The sequence below is a fragment of the Biomphalaria glabrata genome, chromosome 1 (assembly GCF_947242115.1).
Source record: "Biomphalaria glabrata chromosome 1, xgBioGlab47.1, whole genome shotgun sequence".
In the NCBI taxonomy this organism is placed as follows: Eukaryota; Metazoa; Mollusca; class Gastropoda; family Planorbidae; genus Biomphalaria; species Biomphalaria glabrata.
The window spans coordinates 77,208,776-77,233,356 of record NC_074711.1 but is presented as its reverse complement, the minus strand read 5'-3'; the positions used below and the strand labels follow the sequence as shown (position 1 = coordinate 77,233,356).

Here is a 24,581-nt window from a genome sequence, read left to right as displayed (position 1 = left end):
AATTTTATTATCTTTTATATCAAATTGGCTTAGCTTTCTTCATAATGCTACCCCTCCCAAACATATATTTTATCGCTTTTTTTTTTTACAGCCCCCTCCCTACGCTAAAGAAAATAGTTCTGGAAACTCTAAGTATTCATTGACTTATCAACTTTTTTAAAAAACATTTGAAAAGCTCTCTGATTCTTTTCAGCAAGAGCTTTTTTCTTACAAAGCTTTTATTAACTAACTCTGTAATCCTGTTTGTCTGTCTGTCTGATAAAAAGTTTTTTTATTTTAATATCTCGAACAACGAAAAAAAATAGGACTTGACTGCAGTGGTGGTGTAAGTCCTCTTGGTAGGTCGTCGTCTGAGTCTTAGTGACCAAAACATGAAAAATTGGAATAGACTTTAGAAACATGAGATAATTATACAATCTTCCGGGTTCCTAAGCTCTCCACTAGCAGAGCGGTTACCGTGTTGGCTTGATAAACACGTGAAGGATTGAACCATGAGTTCTAATTCAGGTCTTTCCCCTTCCCTTTTTTTTATCTTAATGCTTTTTATTGTTAGTTTAGATCTATTATAAATTTAATTACATGACTGATCCGAACTAATTAATAGAACAATGTTTAATATATACTTTTTAAAAGTAATTTTTATATTTTGTATGTTATTATTGCCTCCTTCTTATGTTCACATAATTTTTTGGGCTGAATTCCTCCCACACCGCTAAAATAACATAATGAGATCTAGATCTAGTATGTCACGTTGATAAAACCTCCCACACAACTCTGGTCTGAAGTTTAAAGTTTTTTTGTTTCTTTTTTACTTTCCCCGTCACCACCTGGAATAACAAAAATAAATATAATTTGAGTTGTTAAGCGCTTGGCTTCCAAATCTGGGGTCCTGGGTTTGAATCTCTGTGAAGCCTGGGATTTTGAATTTTGGGATTTTTAGGGCACACCTAAGTCCACCCAATTCTAATAGGTATCTTACTTTAGTTGGGAAAGTAATGACGGGTGGTCGTTGTGCTGGCCACATGACATCCTGCTTGTTAAACGTCGGCCATAGAAACAGATGACCTTAATATGTTTTGCCCCCTTATATCATAAGGTCTGAAAGGGGGAAATTTTACTTAATTTTACAATCATGTGATTAAATTTATAATAGATCTAGCCGGGGCGGGGGTGGATTTATGTGACTGATTTTTAGCGGCCCCCGAAAGGGGAAAAGACGCTATTAGTTTTGTGCGAAATGTCTGTCCGTCTGTCCGTCTGTCCCGTTTAGATCTCGTAAACTAGAAAAGTCCACCCAATTCTAATAGGTATCTTACTTTAGTTGGGAAAGTAATGACGGGTGGTCGTTGTGCTGGCCACATGACATCCTGCTTGTTAAACGTCGGCCATAGAAACAGATGACCTTAATATGATTTGCCCCCTTATATCATAAGGTCTGAAAGGGGGAAATTTTACTTAATTTTACAATCATGTGATTAAATTTATAATAGATCTAGCCGGGGCGGGGGTGGATTTATGTGACTGATTTTTAGCGGCCCCCGAAAGGGGAAAAGACGCTATTAGTTTTGTGCGAAATGTCTGTCCGTCTGTCCGTCTGTCCCGTTTAGATCTCGTAAACTAGAAAAGATATTGAAAATCCGACATCACAATATTTTAGACCATTCAAAGTTCTGATGCAACGGCTTTTTTTTTCTGAAAGCGAAAAGTCTAATTTTTAAAATCAGTTATGCAAGCAGTTTTGTAAGAGAAAAAGCTAATTAGTATGCATTATAAGTTAGACCTAATTTAAAACGAACAGTAATCTTGTAAACTTAATTTTTCTGAATTTGTTTTTGAAAGCCGTGGCCATACATAGTTGTTTTTTTTTTTTTTTTTGAGGATTCGAATAAGAGATTGATTAAGTAGCTAACACTTGAGGATTTATTCTGTGGATTACTTGTGTTTCTATGGTTTTTTTTTTTTGTGATTCTGTGGATTTTTGTGTGTTACTGTTTAGAGTAGACGGCGCGAGGGTTGTGTAGTAAAGTACTGTGTAGTTTGTAGTGTAGTTATCGTCTCTTTTCTGTCTCTGTACTTGTGATAAGCCCCTTTAAAAATGTCAGTTAAGACATTTTTTATTGAAATAAAGGACCTGGATGGTGGACTTGTCCACGCCTCAAGGTACCTTGCTTCTAAAGCTGTCAGGCCAGGGAGCTGTTAAGGCCACTATGGCGAGCCTAATAGAGTGCCTGAAGCTAAACCGGACGAAGTGAGTTCTCTCTATCGCTTCGAGAACCCCTTTGTCTGGTTCCTGGTCCCAACATCCGCCCGAGTGAGAACCCGTATACTAGGGAAATCATTTGGGAACGAGAAGGACTTCAAGGTAGATGTCTGTACCTTAGAAGACGAAAAAATCAGGGTTACATTTCACTGGGTAGCACCAACCATAAACAAATCAAAGATAGGAGAAATCTTTGGAGCCTTTGCAGAAGAAGGCTTCAAGATAGAGCCAATCAAGCTAGGCAGCTCAGATAAGTGGGCGGCTTGGATAAAAATCCGCAAACAGACTGAACTCCCCCAATATATTCAGTTACGATACGAGGATGATCCGAGGACCTACAAGGTCCTCGTGACCATCCCGGGACGTAGACAACAGTGCTGGCATTTCGGACAGGATCAGCACTTGTCAAACCAGTGTCCAAATAGGGCGAACCCCAGACGGAACCAAAACCCCACAGAAGGTGCAAAGGAGGTAGGAGGGAAAATCTCCTAAGCCATGACCCTTAAAGGGGAGGGAGAGAAAAAGCAATCCGAGATTGATCAACAGCTAAAAAAAGATGGCTTCACAATGGTTGAAAGCAGCAAAGAAGGGGAAAAAAAACAAATAGAAGGTATGGGAGCTACTCCAAGTGGTCTCCCCCCACCTAACAGTCCTGAAAACAAATCTAAGCAAAGTGAAAAAATTTAAACATCCGAAGGGGCAAGTTCAGCACCCACCACCCCAACCAAAATAACAAGAACGAGGGCCCTCTCTCTCTCTTCCTCATCAGAGGATCTAAACGAGGATCCCCGGGTAGAGGAGGAGAAAAGAGAGTAAGAACAGGTCAAGCTCGAGCTGAACTTTCCAGACTCCCCGTCAGTGCTAGTCATAGATGAGGGTGAGGACCCTAACACACATTCAAACACATAAACAACAAAGCAACTCTTAAAGATAAAATGCATACACACACAATAGAATAACAAACACGCAAACCATTCACACACACTCATGGCAGACATCAAAATTTTGACACTCAACATCAGAGGGCTAAACAATAAACACACATACATAGCACACCTCACAAGGAAATACAAGCCAGATTTTATCTTTCTTCAAGGCCAAAAAAGCAGTCTCTCTTATGGGCCTCCGGGAGGGTTATTTTAGTTTAGGTAGAAAGCCGAGAGGGACAGCCATTTTACAAACATCCAATAGGTTTTCAATCACACACTCCTATCAAGACAATAGCGGGAGGATAGTAATAATTAGGACAAGCTCACAAAAACAGACATACACGTTAGTCAACATTTATGCACCCGCTCAAAAAAAAGAGAAACACGAGTTTTTTTGAATGCTAAGTGACATTCTACACACTCAGTACGCAGGAGAAAATTTGATAGTAGGGGGTGATTTAAATTACATTGATTCCCAATTAGACAAGCAAAACACAAACACAGAGGGTCCTGCTCCTCATGTAACAATTAAAACGCATGACTATTTGGGGGGAGTCATCAAGGCTTTCCTGTTAGTAGATGCCTATAGAGAAGTAGAGGTCACGGGCCGGGTCACCACGTTCAGGGACAAGGCACACCAAATAGAAACACGGATAGATAGAGTGTATGTGCCAAGGGCGTGCGAAACAAAAAGTGTAACACATCTCGTAGAGACGTTACAATATACAGACCACAAAGGAGTCATAGTGGAACTGCTGAACCCAAAACAAAAAAAGAAAAAACAAAAAACACCGATCTGGAAACTTAACAACGACCTCCTAAATGACACGCTCTATTTAAAAACAATCGCAAACCTCCTCAAAAATATAATACATAACTCAAACACACCCCATTTCAAAGTCACACAAATATGGACGCTAATTAAAAGCCTAGTTAAAATTAAAGCATACGCTGATGACACCACCCTTTTTCCATCCTCAGAAAAAGACATAGCCGCAATTATAGATAAGTTTATTCAATTTGGGAGGGAAAGCGGGTCAAAAATCAACATAAATATATCTTGTATTTTGGGATTGGGAAGGTGGGAAATCCCCTCAAACATCCCCTTTAACCTTAAAATAGAGAAGGAAATTAAAATATGCGGCATCACGTGGACAAGCAACCCAACATATTACCATACAGAGCAGTGGGAAAATATTTTAAAGAAAACCAAAAACACACTTAAAAGATTTCATTATGCAGCAACTACTATATTTGGTAGAGCAATACTAGTAAACAACCTGGTCATCCCGAAGAAGTTTATTTAGCAAACATCACAGAGCCTCCACCAACTTTTATACCAAGCATAAACACAATCATTAGGAATTTTATATTTAAAAGCACTATCAGAAACATTAAACACACAACACTTATACAAAACAAAGAGGATGGAGGGATAAACTTAGAGGACATCAGAACCAAAATACAAGCACTTAGATTAAAATACATAGGACAAGTAGCCAAGAACCCAAACAATTTTCCATTAACAATATACTACTACGGCTTAAGGTTAAATAAAATAATTCCAATAAAAAATGACACCCCACACCACTTTGGTACAAACACACATCCATTTTACAGATCCATATCAAGAATACTCCCCGGCAATGAACATCTAATACACAGTAAATTAAAAGACACATATAGAACACTTAAGAAACAGTTACAAGAATGATTATTCAATAGGATCAAATGGAGTAGAGAGTTAGGTGTAATAGATTTCAGACACTTTTATAAATCTACACAGCAAACACATTACACCCAAATCCAGAGAAATAACATACAGACTAATCTTCGGGATGACCCCTGTAGTTCCTGAACTAATGCAATTTGGTAAATCATTTATGTAAATTAAAAATAGTAGTGGACCCAAGACTGTACCTTGAGGTACACCTGAGTTTACTGTTATCGGTGTTGATTTAGAGCCATTTATTATTACAGTTTGTTCTCTCCCTATCAGAAAGTCTTTAATCCACTGATGCAGTGGACCATTAATGCCGAAATATTTTAATTTTTTAAGCAAACTATGGTGGTGAACTTTGTCAAAAGCCTTAGAAAAATCTAGTAAGATAGCATCTATTTGTTCACTATTATCTAAACCTTTTGAAAAATCATCAATTAGTCCTATTAGTTGTGTTTCACATGATCTATATTTCCTAAAGCCATGTTGGTATGGTGTGAGGACATTATGTTTGTCTAAGTGGTTTATGATGTTGCTACATATTATGTGTTCTAGGATTTTACATGTGATGCTGGTAAGTGATACTGGTCTGTAGTTTCCTGGGTCAGATTTTTCTCCTTTTTTAAATAGGGGGGTGACATTAGCTTCTTTCCAGTCCTTTGGTACTCTGCCCTGGTTAAGTGAAGCCTGAAAGAGTATTTTGAACACTGGGGCTAGCTCATTACTTAGTTCTTTGAGTAATCTAGCTGGAATACCATCAGGTCCAGAAGCTTTATTTGGTTTGGTGTTGGCTAATAGTTTTTGAATTCCATTTTCTTGTACTACTATATCTTCTATGTTGTCTACTTGGTTCAAATTCAGTAATATGTCTTTGTCTCCTGGGGCTGAGAATGCTGATGCAAAGAATTTGTTTAGAATGTTTGCTTTAGTTTCATTATCATTATGTATTATGTTATGTTCATCTTTTAATGGCGCTACGCCTGTTGTTTCCATTTTCTTAGACTTAATGTATGACATTGTATGACCATAGGTTTTTGTTGTTATCTTTAGATATTACATTGTTTATGTATTCACTCTGCAGCTGTCTGCTTACTTTTTGGGTTAAGTGTTTAATTTTTATATACTTTTTGTAAACTCTTTCTGCATTAGTTTCCTAAAGAATATAGACAAGGGCAGACAATTGAAAGTCAAGAATCTTTTATGAATAATGTAATATTTTAAGACAAATTAGCTATTTTTTTATTTATTTTTTTTTTAAACCCCTCGTAATGAGAGAAAAAAGAATCTTTAATCGACACCCCTATCCTGAAATAATTTACACATGACCCTAACAGAACCCTGAACAATTGTGATACAGCAGTACCTTTGCTTAGTTAACTATCCCAAAATGACTCTTTAAGGGCCACCTTGATGATACCAGAGTAGCCCTCTTACATCTCAAGGAGACCTGATCAGTTTTTTTTTAAATACATAAGGCATACAGGGCAGCTGTATAAAACCCTATATTGGCTTGCCTTGCCTAATTACTTGCTATTACCTGGGAACATAGCATTGCTTCAGAGTCAATTTCCTGAAAGATTGTTAATGTTGCTGTGCAACTTTGTTAATGAACTCATTTATGTTGAAGATTGTTACTGTTAAAGCAATAATACTGAGTCTACTTATCAAGGAAGTTCTTTCTCTCTGTATTACTTCATAGAAAAGATGTGGTTCTGTTGTGTAAAATTAAATATTATTATATGTCTAAAATACTATTTGACGAGACAGAATGGAGGCTTGGGATGAAATCAGTCACTTTTTTCTCTTCGTACTACCACCAAGTTCAATACATTATGTCCCCTTTAGCCATAGAGTGACAATGACAAATGCCAAGTGCTTAAAAGGAAACATAAACTAATTGGATACAATCACACTACAGAGTTTTCTTTGTTTCGTTTAATTTTTTTGGAAAATGTCTACAAGATAAGATAACTTAAATTCAGGTTGACTACAATTGACAACCTCAGCGTTGTCAAATTAGTAGATATTAAATGAATTGTAATTTCTTGACCACTAATGTTTAATTTTTTTTTTTAAATGTCTACAAATTGGAAGATATTAAGTGAATTGTAATTTCTTGACCACTCATGTTTTATTATTTTTTTTAAATGATTACAAATTAGTAGATATTTAATGAACTGTAATTTCTTGACCACTTATGTTTTATTTTTAGTTTTTTTGAAAATGACTACAAATTAGTAGATATTAAATGAATTGTAATTTCTTGACAAAAAAAAAAAAGAATAACAGATTGAAATTTTTCAAAACAATTAGATCAATTAAATGATTACAAATTAGTAGATATTAAATGAATTGTAATTTCTTGACCACTAATGTTTTATTTTTAGTTTTTTTGAAAATGACTACAAATTAGTAGATATTAAATGAATTGTAATTTCTTGACAAAAAAAAAAAAAGAACAGATTGAAATTTTTCAAAACAATTAGATCAATTATAAGACATCAGTTAGGCCAGGGGAGGTGCGGTGGTTGAGGGGTAAAGCGCTTGGCTTCCGAACCGGGGATCCCGGGTTCGAATCCTGGTAAAGACTGGGATTTTCAACTTTGGAATCTTTGGGCGCCTCTGAGTCCACTCAGCTCTAATGGGTACCTGACATTAGTTGGGGAAAAGTAAAGGAGGTTGGTCGTTGTGCTGGCTACATGACACCCTCGTTAACTGTAGGCCACAAAAACAGATGAACTTAACATCATCTGCCCTATAGACCACAAGGTCTGAAAGGGGAACTAGTTAGGCCAGGTTCACATCTAACTTTACATTCACTTTCACCTATCTTTTGATCTGCGGGAAAGTTGGGGCACTACACAAGATCTGTTAACCTTCTTTCTCCATTCTTATCTCTCATTTGTCTTTGATATGTCATTCGGATGTTCTTTCTGAAAATATTGAAGCCTGCCTGGGTGGACCACTTCGGGGGCCGATTTTGAGTTTGTGTTTCCACACAAACTGTCTTTGTAAACTTGTTAAAAATGTTTTTCTTGTTAAAATTTAATGTTTGCCTACATGAATCTTTGACGACTTCTGTTATTTGGGCTGATCCCAGCACTGTTTGAATAAGCTCACTTTTTCCCATTCTTTATTTTCAAAGCTGATCAAAAAGGGCATACTTCTGTTTTTCTATAGAATGATAAATGTCATACTTTACCAGTAAAACGTAACATAGAGTAACATAGAGACGCCAACACTAATCAATAAATCACTGTCAGAAACAAGGAAATACGAGCAGCAGCATCATGAATTCACTGCATTTGCTGGGTATTTTTTTATTATTAAACTGCAGATGTCTCAGGCACTGAGCAGATGTCTTGAGTGTTCGTTTTGTTGAAGGCAATTGTATTCGACTTCATTGGTTTTAGTTCCTGTTGTCATTGTCAGCAGGTACATTATGTACATTCTAGACATGGACAAACTATCGGCCAAGGCCTCCACGTGATAGCCAGTATTTTTCTTCCTTAACATTACCTAGCGATATCGATGGTGCTAAATTTACCCGTAACAAAACCGAGAATACTTTAAGTCTCAACTTTGAGATCTTTGACTGTTTGGTGGATCTTTAAATAACGACTGCAAGTGAAACCAGACAAACTGCGCATGTGTAGTAAATGCTTTGTTTCTGATTTGTCTTTTCATTGTCATCAAATATTCATTTGTTTTTGAACCAGTTTCTCTGATGTTGCACTCTATCCAACTTAACATAGAGGCCGTTGAACGGCACATCAGCAATCACATTAATGAAATAATCCAAAACCAACTTGACCATGCCGAGGAACAAGTCGGAGATGGCATCTTGAGGAGGACGAGACTGGTGGCAGAAAAACTTAATACCGGATATTGAGTTGGTGCTGCCGACAATTCGCAGTCGAGAGACACACCTGGCAAAACCCACATGTTTGGATTCGGGAGTAATTAAAGAGCACGGCTCTACATTCCGTATTCGTTAGTTTCTTCCATTACTTCTCGCTTTTTGAGCGATAAAAATGGTCAGTTTAACTTGTTTTGTCTTCATCCTAAAACGATGCAAGAGCTGCAACGTAAAAAAGAATATCAGAACTGCACGATAGGTGTTCATCACCAGCTTGTCCATCGCGACGAAAAGCAATACATTAGTAAAGTTATTGACAGTTTCGGCAGCTACAGTCAACGTTTGCAGTTTTTGTTTGATCGAACGTAGGCAAGCACGGGCCTCACGGTTAAAGTTAACAATGTGTACAGTAAATACTTTGTTCACGTGTTTAGTTTCTTAGATTTTTATTTCCTGAAAAAGTATTTACAGTGCACTTAATATCGATTAGGTATGTGCCGAGAGGGGACAGTTCTTTTCTTTAATATTCTCCGAAACAAGAAAGTTGAGGGTAAGACTTGAAGCCATAGGTGGCAGCTTGCACCGCCCTGCAAAAAAATCCTTCGGGCGACCATGACTCTGATAGAACACCCGAAACATGTAAAACTAACAAATATTCAGAATACGCCAAAACAATTCCATTTGTAAAAAGGCCCTTGAAGTATTATGTAAAAAAATTTAATAAAGAACTGACATTAATCACAACTATCATATTGAAACAATAAAGTTGCATTAAAAAATGATCTCATTTCAAATGAAAGTGGGGACAATCAAACAGATTATCATAAATTACATTAAGTCACGATGGATTGTTCGTTATATTTAAAAGAATACTATTTTAAAACATGTGATAATTGTTTCCATTGTAAGGAGAATACATCAAAATTATAACATGTCATTATCAAATATTTATAACTATTAAACCAAAACATGACTATACAAGAAATTTTGAAATTTAGATGCATATACAGTTTCATTTCATAATAGCGATTAATTGTTAGCTAGGTGATTGAGTGGTAAAGCGCTTGGCTTCCGAACCGGATGTCCCGGGTTCGAATGCTGGTGAAGACTGGGATTTTTTTTTATTTTGGGGATTCCAGAACTGCGCGTCTATAATGGGTACCCGACATTAGTAACATCATCCACAATAGATTTCAAAATCTGAAAGGAGAACTTAGATTAGAGAAGAGAAAGAAAGTGAGATAAAGGGAAGATAAAAAGAAGAGAAAGAGAAAGCGAGAAGAAGAGATGGAGAGAAAGAACAAGATTGAGAACTGCCTGTGATTCAACTAATGTTTATGTTTTTTCTGCTTAGAATACAAAGTGTAAGCAACACGAAGAGGCTCGGTCTTCAGACTACCCTGGTCTAAGCAAGTTGTGACAGTTGATGCTTTACTTTCGTGTTCCTCACTAAATTTTCTAACCACAGCCTTTTTAGGTAAGTATTGAACAGAAAACGGATGGTAACAAAGTGGTCGTTCAACAACCGGTTCATTTGGTTTCAGCGCTTGCTCATCATGCTCTAATTCGTCCTTATGGAGCAAACGTTTTCCTTTCAGATGTATCTGGCTAACCAGTTTCTCCTTCATTCCTCCTGCCGGTTGTATTTGACTAACCAGTTTCTCCTTCATTTCTCCTGCCGGTTGTATTTGGCTAACCAGTTTCTTCTTCATTTCTCCTTTCGGTTTTGCCTGGCTAACCAGTTTCTCCTTCATTTCTCCTTTCCGTTTTACCTGGCTAACCAGTTTCTCCTTCATTTCTCCTGCCGGTTGTATTTGACTAACCAGTTTCTCCTTCATTTCTCCTGCCGGTTGTATTTGGCTAACCAGTTTCTTCTTCATTTCTCCTTTCGGTTTTGCCTGGCTAACCAGTTTCTCCTTCATTTCTCCTTTCCGTTTTACCTGATCAACCAGTTTCTCCTTCATTTCTCCTGCCGGTTGTATTTGGCTAACCAATTTCTCCTTCACTTCTCCTGCCGGTTGTATTTGGCTAACCAGTTTCTTCTTCATTTCTCCTTTCGGTTTTACCTGGCTAACCAGTTTCTCCTTCATTTCTCCTGCCGGTTGTATCTGGCAAGCCAGTTTCTCCTTCATTTCTCCTGCCGGTTGTATCTGGCAAGCCAGTTTCTCCTTCATTTCTCCTGCCGGTTGTATCTGGCAAGCCAGTTTCTCCTTCATTTCTTCTGCCGGTTGTATCTGGCAAGCCAGTTTCTCCTTCATTTCTCCTGCCGGTTGTATTTGGCTAACCAGTTTCTCCTTCATTTCTCTTGCCGGTTGTATCTGGCAAGCCAGTTTCTCCTTCATATCCCCTGCCGGTTGTATCTGGCAAGCCAGTTTCTCCTTCATTTCTCCTGCTGGTTGTATCTGGCAAGCCAGTTTCTCCTTCATTTCTTCTGCCGGTTGTATCTGGCAAGCCAGTTTCTCCTTCATTTCTCCTGCCGGTTGTATCTGGCAAGCCAGTTTCTTCTTGCGGTTCATTCCCTGTTCTTCCCTACAAGCTTCCCGCTTTCCGAGGTCTATGTGGAGTTCTTCCAACGTAACCTCTTGCAGCTTCAGGCCAATCTCATGAGAGTCTAGCTGCATCTGACGAGTCTTCAGCTCTTTGTTAGGAAGCTTCATCCCTACAAAATTACCATCTTGATATGTCTGTTTCTCGTGGCCTGGTCCTTGTGGCTCGCTAGCACGAATTTGAACCATTTCATTGTCATTGAATGGTCTTTGAAGCCCTCCTCTTCGATCAGGTCTCCTAGAACATTTGCAAGTGTCAGCTTCAGGTTCGGCAACTACATCATTGTGAGGCTAGAGGGTATATATATATAAAATATAAAATTAAAATATTATAGGCTGCAATCCAGTAGAAATTAATAATAATATTAATATTATATATAATTGTTTTGGTCCAAACAAATGAAAATTCAAAATTTCAAAAGAGCAATTTATTTTTACGAAGAATAACTTTTACTACGTTTTAAAGGCATATGTTATACTGCATTCATAGATACTCAAAATATTGTCCGTTTACTTTAGGGCAGTGTCTTAACCTAGAAATCCAAGCACTTCTAGCGTTTTAAAGTGTAACTTGTGAGATCTCGTACCAAGCTCTTGTAGCGTTTTAAAGTGTAACTTGTGAGATCTCGTACCAAGCTCTTGTAATGTTTTAAAGTGTAACTTGTGAGATCTCGTACCAAGCTCTTGTAGCGTTTTAAAGTGTAACTTGTGAGATCTCGTACCAAGCTCTTGTAGTGTTTTAAAGTGTAACTTGTGAGATCTCGTACCAAGCTCTTGTAGCGTTTTAAAGTGTAACTTGTGAGATCTCGTACCAAGCTCTTGTAGTGTTTTAAAGTGTAACTTGTGAGATCTCGTTTCGTTCAGAGCTCTTCCCAAGCTCGTTTTCAAATTATTAACAGAGTTTATGACACGTCGACAATGGACCTCATTCACCAATCGTAAACAAACAACATTTAGTCACGTGATCTTATTGATAAAACAACTAAATAAACTGTCACGTGACAACCATCATGAATTAAACATGAGATCGTAAATTATATAGAAGAGATAGAGCAGCACGTGGCTAAATGTTGTTTGTTTACGATTGGTGAATGCGGTCCATTCTGAAGCTCTGTTAATAACAAGCTCCAAATCAAAATAGACCTAAGTAAGCACGCATTTTGTTCATGAGCTCACCTGACCCTTAAACTTTCCGCTTTTCTAGCGACCATCCTGTAGATAGAAACACAAAGAACATGTACACGTGCTTCACACACGCACACACATACACTACCAGTGCGTTAAGCGATTAGACTTCTTGGCACTTCTCGGCGACATTCTGACTTAAAGTGGAATAATGAAGTTTTAAAATCTTACAGTACAAAGCTTAAAGAGAGGGGGCGATCATTTCGTCTAGATCTGTGATTTAATGGTTGCTAGTTGTCTTTAAGGATTTAAATGTTAATGAAAGGCATCTTTTTTAAATAATACTAGCAGTACATACCGGCTACATCCGTTGATATGTTCCCTGACTTTATAATGTTTATTATGGCCGGAACACCCATTTGTTTTTTGTTGTTTTTTATTTTTATTATCAATGTAACATACTTTTTTTTAGCACATCATTTAATGTATCTGTTACAATGAAGTTTCATGGCCCGCTCCCTCTCTCTCTCTCTCTCTCTCTCTCTCTCTCTTTGCTCTCTGGAAAACCTCCATTTTGTTGAGCTTTAACCAGCGCACTGTAATTTTTCCGACATACACTTTTGACTTGATTTGGAAAGACACACTTTATAGCGTCCACGAATCGCACACGTTCTCATATTTTGGGCCCGTTAATTCTAGTATCACTTTGACTTATACCCTACTCCCGCCCCCTGGCCAACACAAAAATGTGTTCCTTCGTACACTCTATGACTTTTCTTCGGCTTCACAATTTAACCTATATCATTTTTTAAATTGTATTTAGTCGATTGATCACCACACACTATTCAGAGTTTGAATCTATATATAGGATTTAAGGTTAGTTTTAAACATTTTATCTACACCCTTAAATGATAAGAAAGAGAATTTAGACCTATCTTTTTAATGCTTTTAGGTTTAGTTTTTTTTTTATTTTATTTGACCGCGTCTAAAAGTAAGCAGAAATAACGCAAGGCATTATTAAAAATAAGTAGACTTAAGAAAAAATATATAAATTGCTTTAAAATACGGAATATGTGTGATATTTTAAAAATATGAACTTTTGGGGAAATACCGAAAATAAAATGTAAAGGTTTGAATTTGATAAAAGTTTGCTGTTTTTCGCGAATGCGCTCGTCAGGTTGCGAATCTGTCAAAACCGGTTTTTAGTGAGCGCCTAGGAGATAATATTAACCTGTGTACAAAATTTCATGGTAACCCGTACGGCAGTGATATTTTCGTATATATAGTGGAAAATGTGATGATAGATGTTTTAAATAAAGCTAGCTTGTTTTATTTGATCTTTTTGAACTTTATATTCTTTTAATTTTTTGTTTTGTTAGAGCAGATATCATTATAATACTTTTTAAAGTATCTTTTTGTTACCATGTCGGCATGAGCGTTGCTTCTATTGTCGTGTATTTTATACTGTATTGTATTATATAAATTATGAATTCTACAAATACTTTTTGTATACTTTACCACGTCTTTGTTTTCATTGTTTGCACATCTGTAGCAGAAACAAAGGTTTTCATTAATACTGAACTAAACGTCAAACGTTATGACACAAAAAGAAATACTGGACATATCACTAATGTGACTATCAATGTACATTATAATAATATATTAGATGAAACTCTTCTTTTACTTTAAAGAACGTTATAACTGACATGATGTATAGCTCACAGACCTATCTATTATATCACTAATCTTAAACTTTTTTTTTACCCACGCCCCCTTTTCGTATATTTTCTGTTTTAAAATCTCCCAGCGCCCCCCCCCTCCCCACCTTTTTTTTTTGCACCCCAAATACTAGTTAAGAAAAGGTAAATTTAGAAAATAGCATTTTATTTGTGCCTATTGCAATTTGGTAATATGAGAAATGCCAGGCTTTAAATAGGTCAAAGTAAGGCGAAGATATTAACTAGTGGCTGCATCCAGTCTATTTCTTTGATTACTCATTCAGTTTCTTACAGCACTAAATCTAGTTTCAGCTGTTTATGTTAAGGAATAGCTAAAAATGACAATTTTTCATTTTGACCACAGTTTTGATATTTAACAGGAATATTTAAATGCAGTCATATCACGGCTGTGCATCCTCTGTTGAAATCCCTTTTACTGAGAGCGTAACAAAACTAAATATAACCTTTATTACGATATAGAAAAAAATTAACTCTAGATAAAATGAAAAAATGTAATAGACTTTAGAAATAATATAAAATGGCGTTTTAAACAAAAATCTAACTCACTACAAAATACACGTCTTTTCAATCTGGCATTCTGGAGAAGTGTGGCGTACCGAAGATATCTTATGATAGTTCCGCTTACTTGCATCATCTACACTGCATAGCTACCAACCTATCGCTAACTTCTTTTCAACGTCACCATAGAAACACACACACACATACAATCCATAATAGGTTGGTATTTTAGTTTTAGTGGGTTTTTTTGAGACTTTAAGATAAATAAAGTTATGGACTATAAATCATAAAAATATCTGGATTTCCCTTTTTTACATGATTTATGAAACCTTTGTTCTACCATTGATGGTTCCCTACACAGTTTTGTTATGGTCATTCATTATTTTAAAAATTCTTTACTTAAGTAAAAAAAAATATATAAATATATATGAACATCGTCTATGAAATAATTTTGGAAAATTTCAACTTGATCCGAGAATGGGAAGTAGTAGAAAAGACGTGTACAAGATTTTCACCAGACAGACAGACAGACGGAGTGAATTAGCAGAGCCTAAGCGTTGTAAAAATATTCCCAATCGCACAAAATTTATTTTTGTTACGCTGATAAAAATAAAATTAATTACAAGATTGGTTAAAAATAATGGATACAATTATATTCAATATAAGATTGATATTTTTATATTTTAGTCTCTCTGTAACCGGCTTCTTCCTTACCCATTTCTTTTTCTTAATAATACAATCAAAACATGGCATATTAAATTAACATCGTCTGTCGTAACGACGTAACTAACAAATCATTTCGAAACGTTACGTTAATATCTGGATTAAGTTGGTTCTTATTACATTCCATTAAGAGGATAAACCACGAAGTCGCTATGATCTCTGCCGATAAAGAAAAATAAACAAGCCTGAATGAGAACAGTGTACACTATTCTGTCTGGCGAAGGGAGGGGGGGGGGGTCAGAGTCGCGGCCAGAGGCGGCACCTTCGACATACGGAGGTCACGCCAGAGGCCGCGTACACAGGGATCCCCTCCATTTTCTTTTTCTATACCAGGCTAACTGTGCGGGACACGCCATTTATGTAACGGACCTTTGAGGAACGGCGCCTGGATTGTGAGACGGTTGTGGAAGCTCTAATACAACCCCACACAGTTCAATAAGGATGCTCTCGCAACCTCCTTAGGCACCCCCACGAGAGTCTTGTTTTGCTATGGTACCATTTATTAAATAACTGGTTAATTTTTTCACGGATTCCTGTTTTGTTAGAGATAATGATTAATTGAGCAAAGTTTTAACTTGATCTGAAAATGGGAAGTTTGAAAAATAACATATACAAAATGTGTACCAGACAGACGGACAAACAGACAGACGGATTCAGATGATATAAGCTAATAAAAAAAAAAGACTGGCTCCTCCAACAGAAAATCTACTTTCACAACCAAAGTATGCGTGATAAAATGTCTCTTAAAAGGGTGAGGCGTTTTATAGCCACAACAACAGAAAAAAAATCTCTACGAGAGGTGCCTTAGCAGTCTTAGACTGAAGGCGGCCAATGAATGGACTTACCCATCACATTTTGAGGGTAGCGTCAACCGAGCATAACAGTTTTCTCCATTGCAGTGGTGATACTGTCTATTGGGAACCTGTCTTCGTTTTTTGCTGGGAGGAGTAATTCTACTTACTTTAACAGTATGATTACACTTATGGCATACACACTCAGTTATATTCATAATAGCCGTTGAGCTGAAAAAATAGAATAGATTCTAGTTGAAATGTAAATAGAAAGAAAGGTGCATATTTTGAATTCTATAAGGCAGTGTTTTTCAAACTTTTTTGTGTAAACAAACTACAAAAATTTCGCGGCACACCACGAAGAGGAACAGTTGTTTTATAATTTTAAAAAAATGATTTTACCTGTTTTTAAGTACCGGGTATTATATTTAATGTGAAGGGTTTGCCTGTTTTTGAGAGCAAATGCGATCTAATCGAGGCTCCAAAGTCAACAAACAAACTTGCATTTCATTGTCTATTGTAAAAAGTCTCTCTCTTTTCTTAGACTTGATTTCAGTCAGTGCTGAAAATCCAAACTCACAAAACCATGAAGATGCATATGGAAGAATTATTTTGATTGCTTTTAAACTGATTGCTGGATATAAATTGTTGATTGAAATCCAAAACTCGGCAAAACTCGACTTAAGAACTGCATCGTTTTTTTTTCAAATCAATGAGCTGCTCTTTTTCTTCAGTTGTAAGATTTGTAGCTTCATTCTTCTTATCTTATATAATACAGACGTTACTTCAAAAAAGAAGATGATTACGTCTTACGTGTCATGCATTTAGTCATGCATATTAACCAATGACTTAAATTCTGCCAAGTCACTGGTTTTCCAGTCTAGCTCAGGCAACCCATTCCATGCTCTAATAGCACTAGGGAAGAAGGAGTATTTGTACTCTGTTTGCCATTGTTCCCAAATGGAGAGCTGACCCATCCATACTCATGACTTCCAACAGTTGGAAAGTAATGCTGAAATGCTGACTGCAGGTGTGTCAAAGTGTCCAGAATTTCGGGGGTGATTTCTTTATTTGAAGCCCATTCATTGTAAGTAGGAAAGCAGTCCTTTCGAGATCTTACTTTGCCACAAAGACAATAAATTTTTCACCAAATGATTTCAGTTTTGAGGATGCAATGATGATGGTTTCCGATGGTCCTTGAAGACAAATTCAATGAATTTAATTTGTCAAATAAATCAGAGAGAAATGTCACCTTAACCCACCAGATCTCGTCATGAATAGAAAATCCAAAGTCTTTTGTTTCAGCCTCCAAGAATAAAGTCAGCTCAGCCTCTCCCCTGGAGAGCCAACGAATGCTGGTGTAATACAGGAGACATTTGTAGTCTGAATCCATTGCTTCACAAAGTTCTGAGAAAAGTCGGGATGCAAGCGGTCGAGATTTGATGAAGTTTACAACTTCAATCACTTGATCCAGAACAGACATCAAACATTTCGGCAAAGATTTGAAGGCAAGAGCTTCTCTGTGGATCATGCAGTGAACAACTAATACATTTGGATTTTCTTGACGCACAAGAGTGACGAATCCCTTTCTATTTCCTGCATTAAAGGACAGCCATCGGTGCAAACGCTGACACAGTTTTTCTCCTCTGTAGTTTGAAGAGCAAAATGTTTTTGTTCACCACTTAAAAATATCTTCGCCTTTGGTCGTAGTTGGTAAGTCTTTGCAAAATAAGAAAAAAAAAGCTAGCAGCTGGGATTTGCCACTAATGTTAGCGGATTCATCAACTTGAAGAGACCACAGCAGAGACACTTCATCGTCACTCACGTCGAAGTGTTCGCATATTTGATCTTGTAGATCTGACAATAAGTCTTCAATTCTGCGCAAAATAGTACCATTTGACAAAGGAACTTTTTTAACTTTTTCGGCGGCATCGGGTCCAAGGATAGTTTCAACAACTATTGCTAAAGCTGGTGCAATGACTGATTCAGCCTCTGTATGTGCTTTCTTGCGTTTTGCTAATAACTGAGCAACCTTATAACTTGCAATCAATATCTTTTCTGGAAGCTTTAGGTAGTTCTTAAGTTTCTTAGCTTGTTTATTTTGTTGAGCCCTGATGCTTTCAAAGTATTCCTTCGGTTGCACTTTTACAGCTGGATGTTTTCTTTCCATGTGTCTCTTCAATTTGCTTGGAGCAAGTGCCTCATTCGACAGACTTGCATTGCAGATCAGACAGAAAGGAGCATCTACAGGTCCCGAAGATATGAAAACATATCCGATGTAATAGTCTTTGTACCTTCGTTTGGTTCCTTGCTTTTCATTTAACGCTTTCGCAGTTTCATTCTTGCTAACGTATTTCTCCATGGATAACAATGAATAATGCTTATTAATAATTTGTTACTATTAGTAACCTAACAAATTTACATGAAACACATCGCTTATTATTATCGTTACCAATTCAAGAACTGCTGTGCGTCTGCTAAGGCGGCCTACATTTGAGTCTTTATAATAATATATGTATAGTGGACAATTCCATGAACTGAAGAGTTAACAGCCCTTTCCGTCAATATGGAGCGACCCACTACTATTGCTGGTCGTTGCAAGTGGGGATGTCATCGCAACGTAAAATAAAAATTTACTAGTAGGCAGACCTGTGTAACGCTGCACGTGTGGCGTTCTGAAAACTCCCGCGGCACACCTGCAAATCTTCGGCAGCACGTGCGCGGCACACAGTTTGAGAATATTGCTATAAGGTCTAAGTCAATTATAGGAATTATTGTGAATTATTATTTTATTTCTCAAGATATATTTGCTATTGTGGATAGTAGAGTTCGTATTCACAAGTACACCTTCCTAATTTAAGTAGTAATTTCTAGCACAGGCTAACACTATTCTACCTTTTCTTAAATTGTAGAGAAAAAATATAAACGTCCCTTTAGTGTACAAAATAAGATAGTTTGATCAACTAAACATTAAAAAAAACTATCAACAATTTTTATCATTTTCGTATTTTTTTTATTTTTTTTTTTTTTAATCAACTATATATTAGCAAAGAACACATCCTTGTGAATAACATTGAGTATATAAGAATCTTCAATTTTAAAGATGTTTTACGGAGTGTGTACGTGTGTTTCTGATGTACACCGGCTTAGATGTACTAGAAGTTTAAAGCCTTGGCCGGTTATAGACTTCAAAAAGCCATAAGCTATTTGACTTTGGGGAGGGGGAAATGTCATTACTAAATATGAATTCCGGATTATTAGAGGATTTAACTTATATAGAAGTTAGAATTATAAAGATTATAAAATAATATACCTATACAAGAAGTGAGATATGTTCTTTAACAGGTCTTTACAAAATTTAATGCAATCAGTCGATACATTAGCAACAAGATTCAGACCAGCAAGTGAAATAGATCTAACATGCTTGTTAACCTTCAACATTATTTGGTGCATACACAATTGTATTTCATAGACATGAGTCCCATTACTGGCCACGACGTTTATTTTGCACCCAGTTGGGGTTAACATGTGCGCAATCTCGCCAATGTGGTTTATATGTGCACAATTATAGCTAATCTTGACCGGATGTCACATTATCTATCTTGACCTATCTCGTGATCTATCCCATGCTGTCCATTCCAATTCCTATTTCCGACCAAGCGACATATAAGGCTCAAACTGCTTCACTCGCGAGCAGTCGTCACATTTTACTTACAACGTTGAGGGGCGTTCATTTACAGCAGTGGCCTTCAACGGGGGCGCTATCGCCCCCTTGGGGACGTTTTCAAGATTTTGGGGGGGGGGGCGCTAATTTAAGCTGTCAAACTAAATATAGACAAATTATGGTTAGCTTGCTTCTAATTTAAGTACAGAAACAACGTTAGAAACTGAGTTCCGGAATCCCATTTTCTATTTTTAAATTCTTGCTCTTTCGCTGTAATCGGAGGGTATCTAGTGTTCTTAGATCTTACCCACGTAAACGTTTATGATTTGATAAAAAAAAAGTAGGTAATACGCCTTTTACATTATAGTTTATTTGATCTACATATGTTAATATATTAATATTTAAATGTTAATTGAAAAAAAAACGAGGCAACGATATTTATTTACAAGTACATAAAACAACATCTATCTTTAGCACAGTCTCTTCATATCGGCTCTAGACTTGGGCGGGACTCGTTCTCTAGTTGTCAACATCCTTCTCAGTCTAGTTTCTAGCAGTGCGCACCTTCTGCACTGCCCTGAATGGCGGTGTGCATGACAGGGTTATATTAATATTGATATGTAAATGTTAATTGAAAAAAAGCTAACAAATAGAATAATTTAACCTTTTTTTTTAAACAAAAAACATTGTTAAAGTGTTGTTACGAAAACTCACTGTATGTACTGGAATATTACTTAAAGTTGTTATTATTGTCTTTATGTTCTACGTTCAATGACAATTAAACCTAAAAACAGTAGGCCCTAATATTCAAAAATTAAAAAAGGGACTATTATTAGGATTTTAAAGAAAGTCATGAGAATGAGATTAATTTTTGTGTGTAATCACTGCAAATTATTTGACATAATTTTTGTATAATGATAATATGAGCTGTTTTTGCCTTCAATTTCGAAGATTAAGGCTGAGTCCAGTGTTTCACATAACTCCGCAAACCCAGTTGCGACCTTCATATTTTCCCGAATTTTGTGCAGACAAAGCCGTCGTCCGTCTTTTGCGCCTGTCTTCAATAATGGCTTTTCTTTGAGTCTCAAATATTTGTTGTGGTACCAAGCTATAGCTTCGTTTGGATACAGGTAAATAAATCCAGTACTGTTTGGAGTTTCAAACCAACGACCTAGTATCGACAATTTGAACCAGTGTAAAAAGAGCAGTAAGTAAAGTTTCCCTTTAAGACATTGCGATCTGTGGGGCAGATGATGTTATAGTCATCTGTTTCTATGGCCAACGGTTAACAAGCAGGGTGTTATGTGGCCAGCACAACGATCAACCGCCTTTACTAGCCCCAACTTAAGTCAGGTATCCATTAGAGTTGAGTGGAATCATGGGCGCCCTAAAAATCCCGAAATTCTAAATCACAGTCTTCACCAAGGTTCGAACCCAGGACCCCCAGGTTCAAAAGCGGAGCGCTTAAACACTCAGCCCAAAAAGTGCAGTATTTTAGTCTAGAACATGACAAGGAATTATGAATATTACTTACCGAAAGAAGTAACCGCAGAAGTGGCATTCGAATTCCCCAAGCCCCCACTCATCCTCTTCTGGCACTGGATCGTATTTCTTGGAACATTGGAAACATCTTGATACCTGACGATACGGTAACCTCTAGTTTTTAGTCGAACTAATGTCTTTGTTGTTTCTTCATTTAGTGAAATTATTTTTAAACAAATTTTAATAGAGAGCAGTTTTCAGTATCTATACTTCGCTCTGTTCGCAAGCATTGGAATTGTATCAATTTTATAATTACAAATAATTCTTTATTTTTATGTTTCCTTTAAAAAAAAAGGGGGGGGGGGAAACGAGAGTCTTTGATTTTGTATTACAGGTAACTATTTCAAGTTACACTCAAGAATGACGGCTATAACTGGGGAAGACACAATGACTTGCGTCACAGTAGCTAAGTAGCCGATCAAGTTCATGTACTTTCAATAAATATGTCTATGAATATAACAGGGTCTAGAGATCAGTCTGTTCAGTTCACAACTCTCAAGCTTCATGATGAATACTTGTGTAAATTATTCAGAAATTACGTTTTATTGTAAGTTCAAATGTTTTATGATTTCTACTTCAATCATTAGAGTCCCTTCTTTCGTAATGATTATTCATCGAAATAAAGATTCAACTGGGGTCATTGGATTTGAATCCTTAAAATAGAAAGATGTGGGAGGAGATAGCCCAAGACAGGACAGCATGGAGACAGACTGTGCAGGCTGGTACGAACCTCGCCGAGAGCAAAAGAAACGAAGCGGCCTTAGTCAAGAGAAAGAAAAAGAAAGCTGCTCTATCAGCTAGCCCTAAAATAGATGCTTATACATGTATGAACTTAGACAAACTCTGCCGCTGCAGAATTGGCTAGATTAGTCGCTCCAGATTCTGCCCCGTCTCAAGACTAAATCAAAACCAGTAACTTGTGGCTTGTGTTAATTATTTGTCTTTTTTTGTTTGTTTGTTTTGTAGCTGAGGAAGACCTCGTAGCCCTAATGTCCTTTGTTTTATTTGGTCCGACATGGTTACAAATATGCAAATTTATCGTATTTTCTATACAGTCGATCACCCGTGCAGCAGTAAATCTGTGTTTTTGAGTCTTTGAACCTAATTTTTTATCAGGACTTTTTATTTCCAGTCTTTAATAAGATTCAGTTTTTAATTGGACAACATAACAAAAGAAACTATAGAAAGGAAAGTCCATGTACACTGACAATAGTATCACAAGAAAGACGGGTCGGCCATAAACAACATCGTGTACCTGTTTTCTAGTTGGAACTCTTTTCCACCAACATTTTTCACACTTCCGACAAGCAAAAAGACGAGGTTTAGATTCCGACTCCAGTCCTTCAATAAGCAGACGATTCACTCTGGCAACTTCCTCTTCTGAAAACCTGACAGTGCGGTCCTGCACAAGATAATGATGTTTGTACTTATCATACTAGTGTTGAAGTGAAAAAAACGTTTTCTCAATTCAGAGCAAATGATTGGTGATAAAATTCTATGATTGGTAGGTAAATGTTTCTACTTTATTGTTGATACCTTGGTCGTTGGTTTGCAGGTCTAAACAGCTAGTACAACTAAACTTAGTGGGAGTATTATATTTGTAATGTACAACTTATAATAAATGCTAACAAACTGAATACAATTTTAATTAATAAATATACACAGCTTTCAACATCAATGTAGATGTATGAAGAAACACAAGTAAAAAAAGATCTTTAAAAATTTTAAACAAAATATAACTCACTCTGAAAAATGCCTGTCTGGCTGACACTCGTCTCTTGTTCTCACCCCTATTTGTTCACTTGAATCACGCCAGACGACCTATCGCTTCCACCAGAATTTGTTTATCATAGACAACCAAACCATCCGCCCACCTTTAATAAAGGTTACATCAGAAACACGCGCATACACTCCGTAACAATAATATATACAGAGAAAAATACCAATCAGAAATAATTTACCTTTTCAAGAAATTTAGCAACATTTTCTGGACTTTCTGAAAACAAAATTTTTAATATTAGAAATGTTACTAATCGGCACTGTAGAATATAAAGGACTAAACACAAGGGGACTACTGGTAATGTCAACATATGTAAGTGTACTGTAATGTAATATCGTGAACGGTGTAGATGACAATTATATACAATGATTACCTTGTAACACATAATTGGCTGCGTTCTCTCCGTGATGTGTAACTAACAGTATGGCGTCTCGTTGGTTAAATCTTCCTTTGAAGAGCTCACGCAGTCTTCTCGCTTCATTCTCCAAACTAATATGCTCCATGGTTATACAGTCTAGTCTCTGAGTCTAAAGATGCATAATGAGAGTGTGGCATTATTTACGCATTTAAATAAAGAAAAAAAAATCAATTCAAAGATACAATGCTGTAAGTTTTAAGACGTTTCCTAATTTAAATAAATTGTCAAATTGGTTTAAACGAAACATTATAATCTACATAATTTCCGTCTGAATCAATGTACACTCTTGACAATTATTGAAACCAAATCAATATCGAAACAGATCAGTGTAATGATGACCATCTTTTCCATTTCTAATAAAGCTAGAAGATAATAGTATCATACAATCATACATTATCACTATCAGACACAATCTTGATAATTTCTCTTAAGTTTAAATGCCTACATTATAGTGATTATATTACTTGTTACATGAGCTCTAGATAAAGTTATGTATAAACATGTGGTATGTGTTGTCAGCATAGGTTCTGTATGGAAGACTATCACTATAAACCAAATCAATGTCAAGGACGCTTGATAGAACCTCACTGTTGCCAACTAACTCAAAGCTAAAACAACGGAAGAGATGAGACAATTTTATTTATTGTATAATATAAATGATTCAATTTAATATAAATTATTTAATTATTATATAATAATTTTCAGTTATCATTAAGCTTTAAAAAAATAAAACCTTTTTAACATTTCCTTTTTTCTGTCAACCGGATACACCAAGAAGCTTGCAACTAGTTTAAACTACTTTAAACCATGGTTTGATCATTATTAGCAGTGAATTATTGCTGCAGAGTATTACCTTCATTTGTACATTGACATCTCCTTGAAGTCGTTGTGTGACCTTAACCGCTTAACTGTGGTCTTTAAAATAACCTCAGTGTTGAACACATCCATTATTTCTAATATCTGCCTTCCTTCTCTTTTTTTTTTTTA

The 24,581-nt window shown here is 36.4% G+C and overlaps 1 protein-coding gene across 2 annotated transcripts; it reads right to left on the bottom strand.

The window, feature by feature from the left end:
• Positions 1-9,469: 9,469 nt before the first annotated feature.
• Positions 9,470-24,056, bottom strand: LOC106077143 (uncharacterized). Of its 2 annotated transcripts, none has more exons than XM_056016064.1 (8): positions 24,040-24,056; positions 23,550-23,703; positions 23,358-23,392; positions 22,652-22,798; positions 21,389-21,492; positions 16,245-16,421; positions 13,958-13,985; positions 9,470-11,605 (listed from the first exon to the last, which is right to left on the bottom strand). In XM_056016064.1, the coding sequence occupies exons 2-8, from the start codon at positions 23,677-23,679 to the stop codon at positions 10,097-10,099; spliced, it is 2,130 nt and encodes a 709-aa protein (XP_055872039.1). In that variant the 5' UTR covers positions 23,680-23,703; positions 24,040-24,056; the 3' UTR covers positions 9,470-10,096. The 2 variants fall into 2 exon arrangements, with proteins under 2 accessions (XP_055872039.1, XP_055872036.1); XM_056016061.1 differs by lacking the exon at positions 24,040-24,056 and adding an exon at positions 23,852-23,973.
• Positions 24,057-24,581: the final 525 nt, after the last annotated feature.

Excerpts from the sequence above, each read along its gene's own strand:
- LOC106077143 (XM_056016064.1), bottom strand. The coding sequence starts at position 23,679 with ATGGAGCATATTAGTTTGGAGAATGAAGCGAGAAGACTGCGTGAGCTC. Across the intron at positions 21,493-22,651 it reads GAGTTCCAACTAGAAAACAG|GTATCAAGATGTTTCCAATG; the intron begins GTACACGATGTT and ends CCGTATCGTCAG. Across the intron at positions 13,986-16,244 it reads CTACCCTCAAAATGTGATGG|ATGTGCAAACAATGAAAACA; the intron begins GTAAGTCCATTC and ends TTTCTGCTACAG.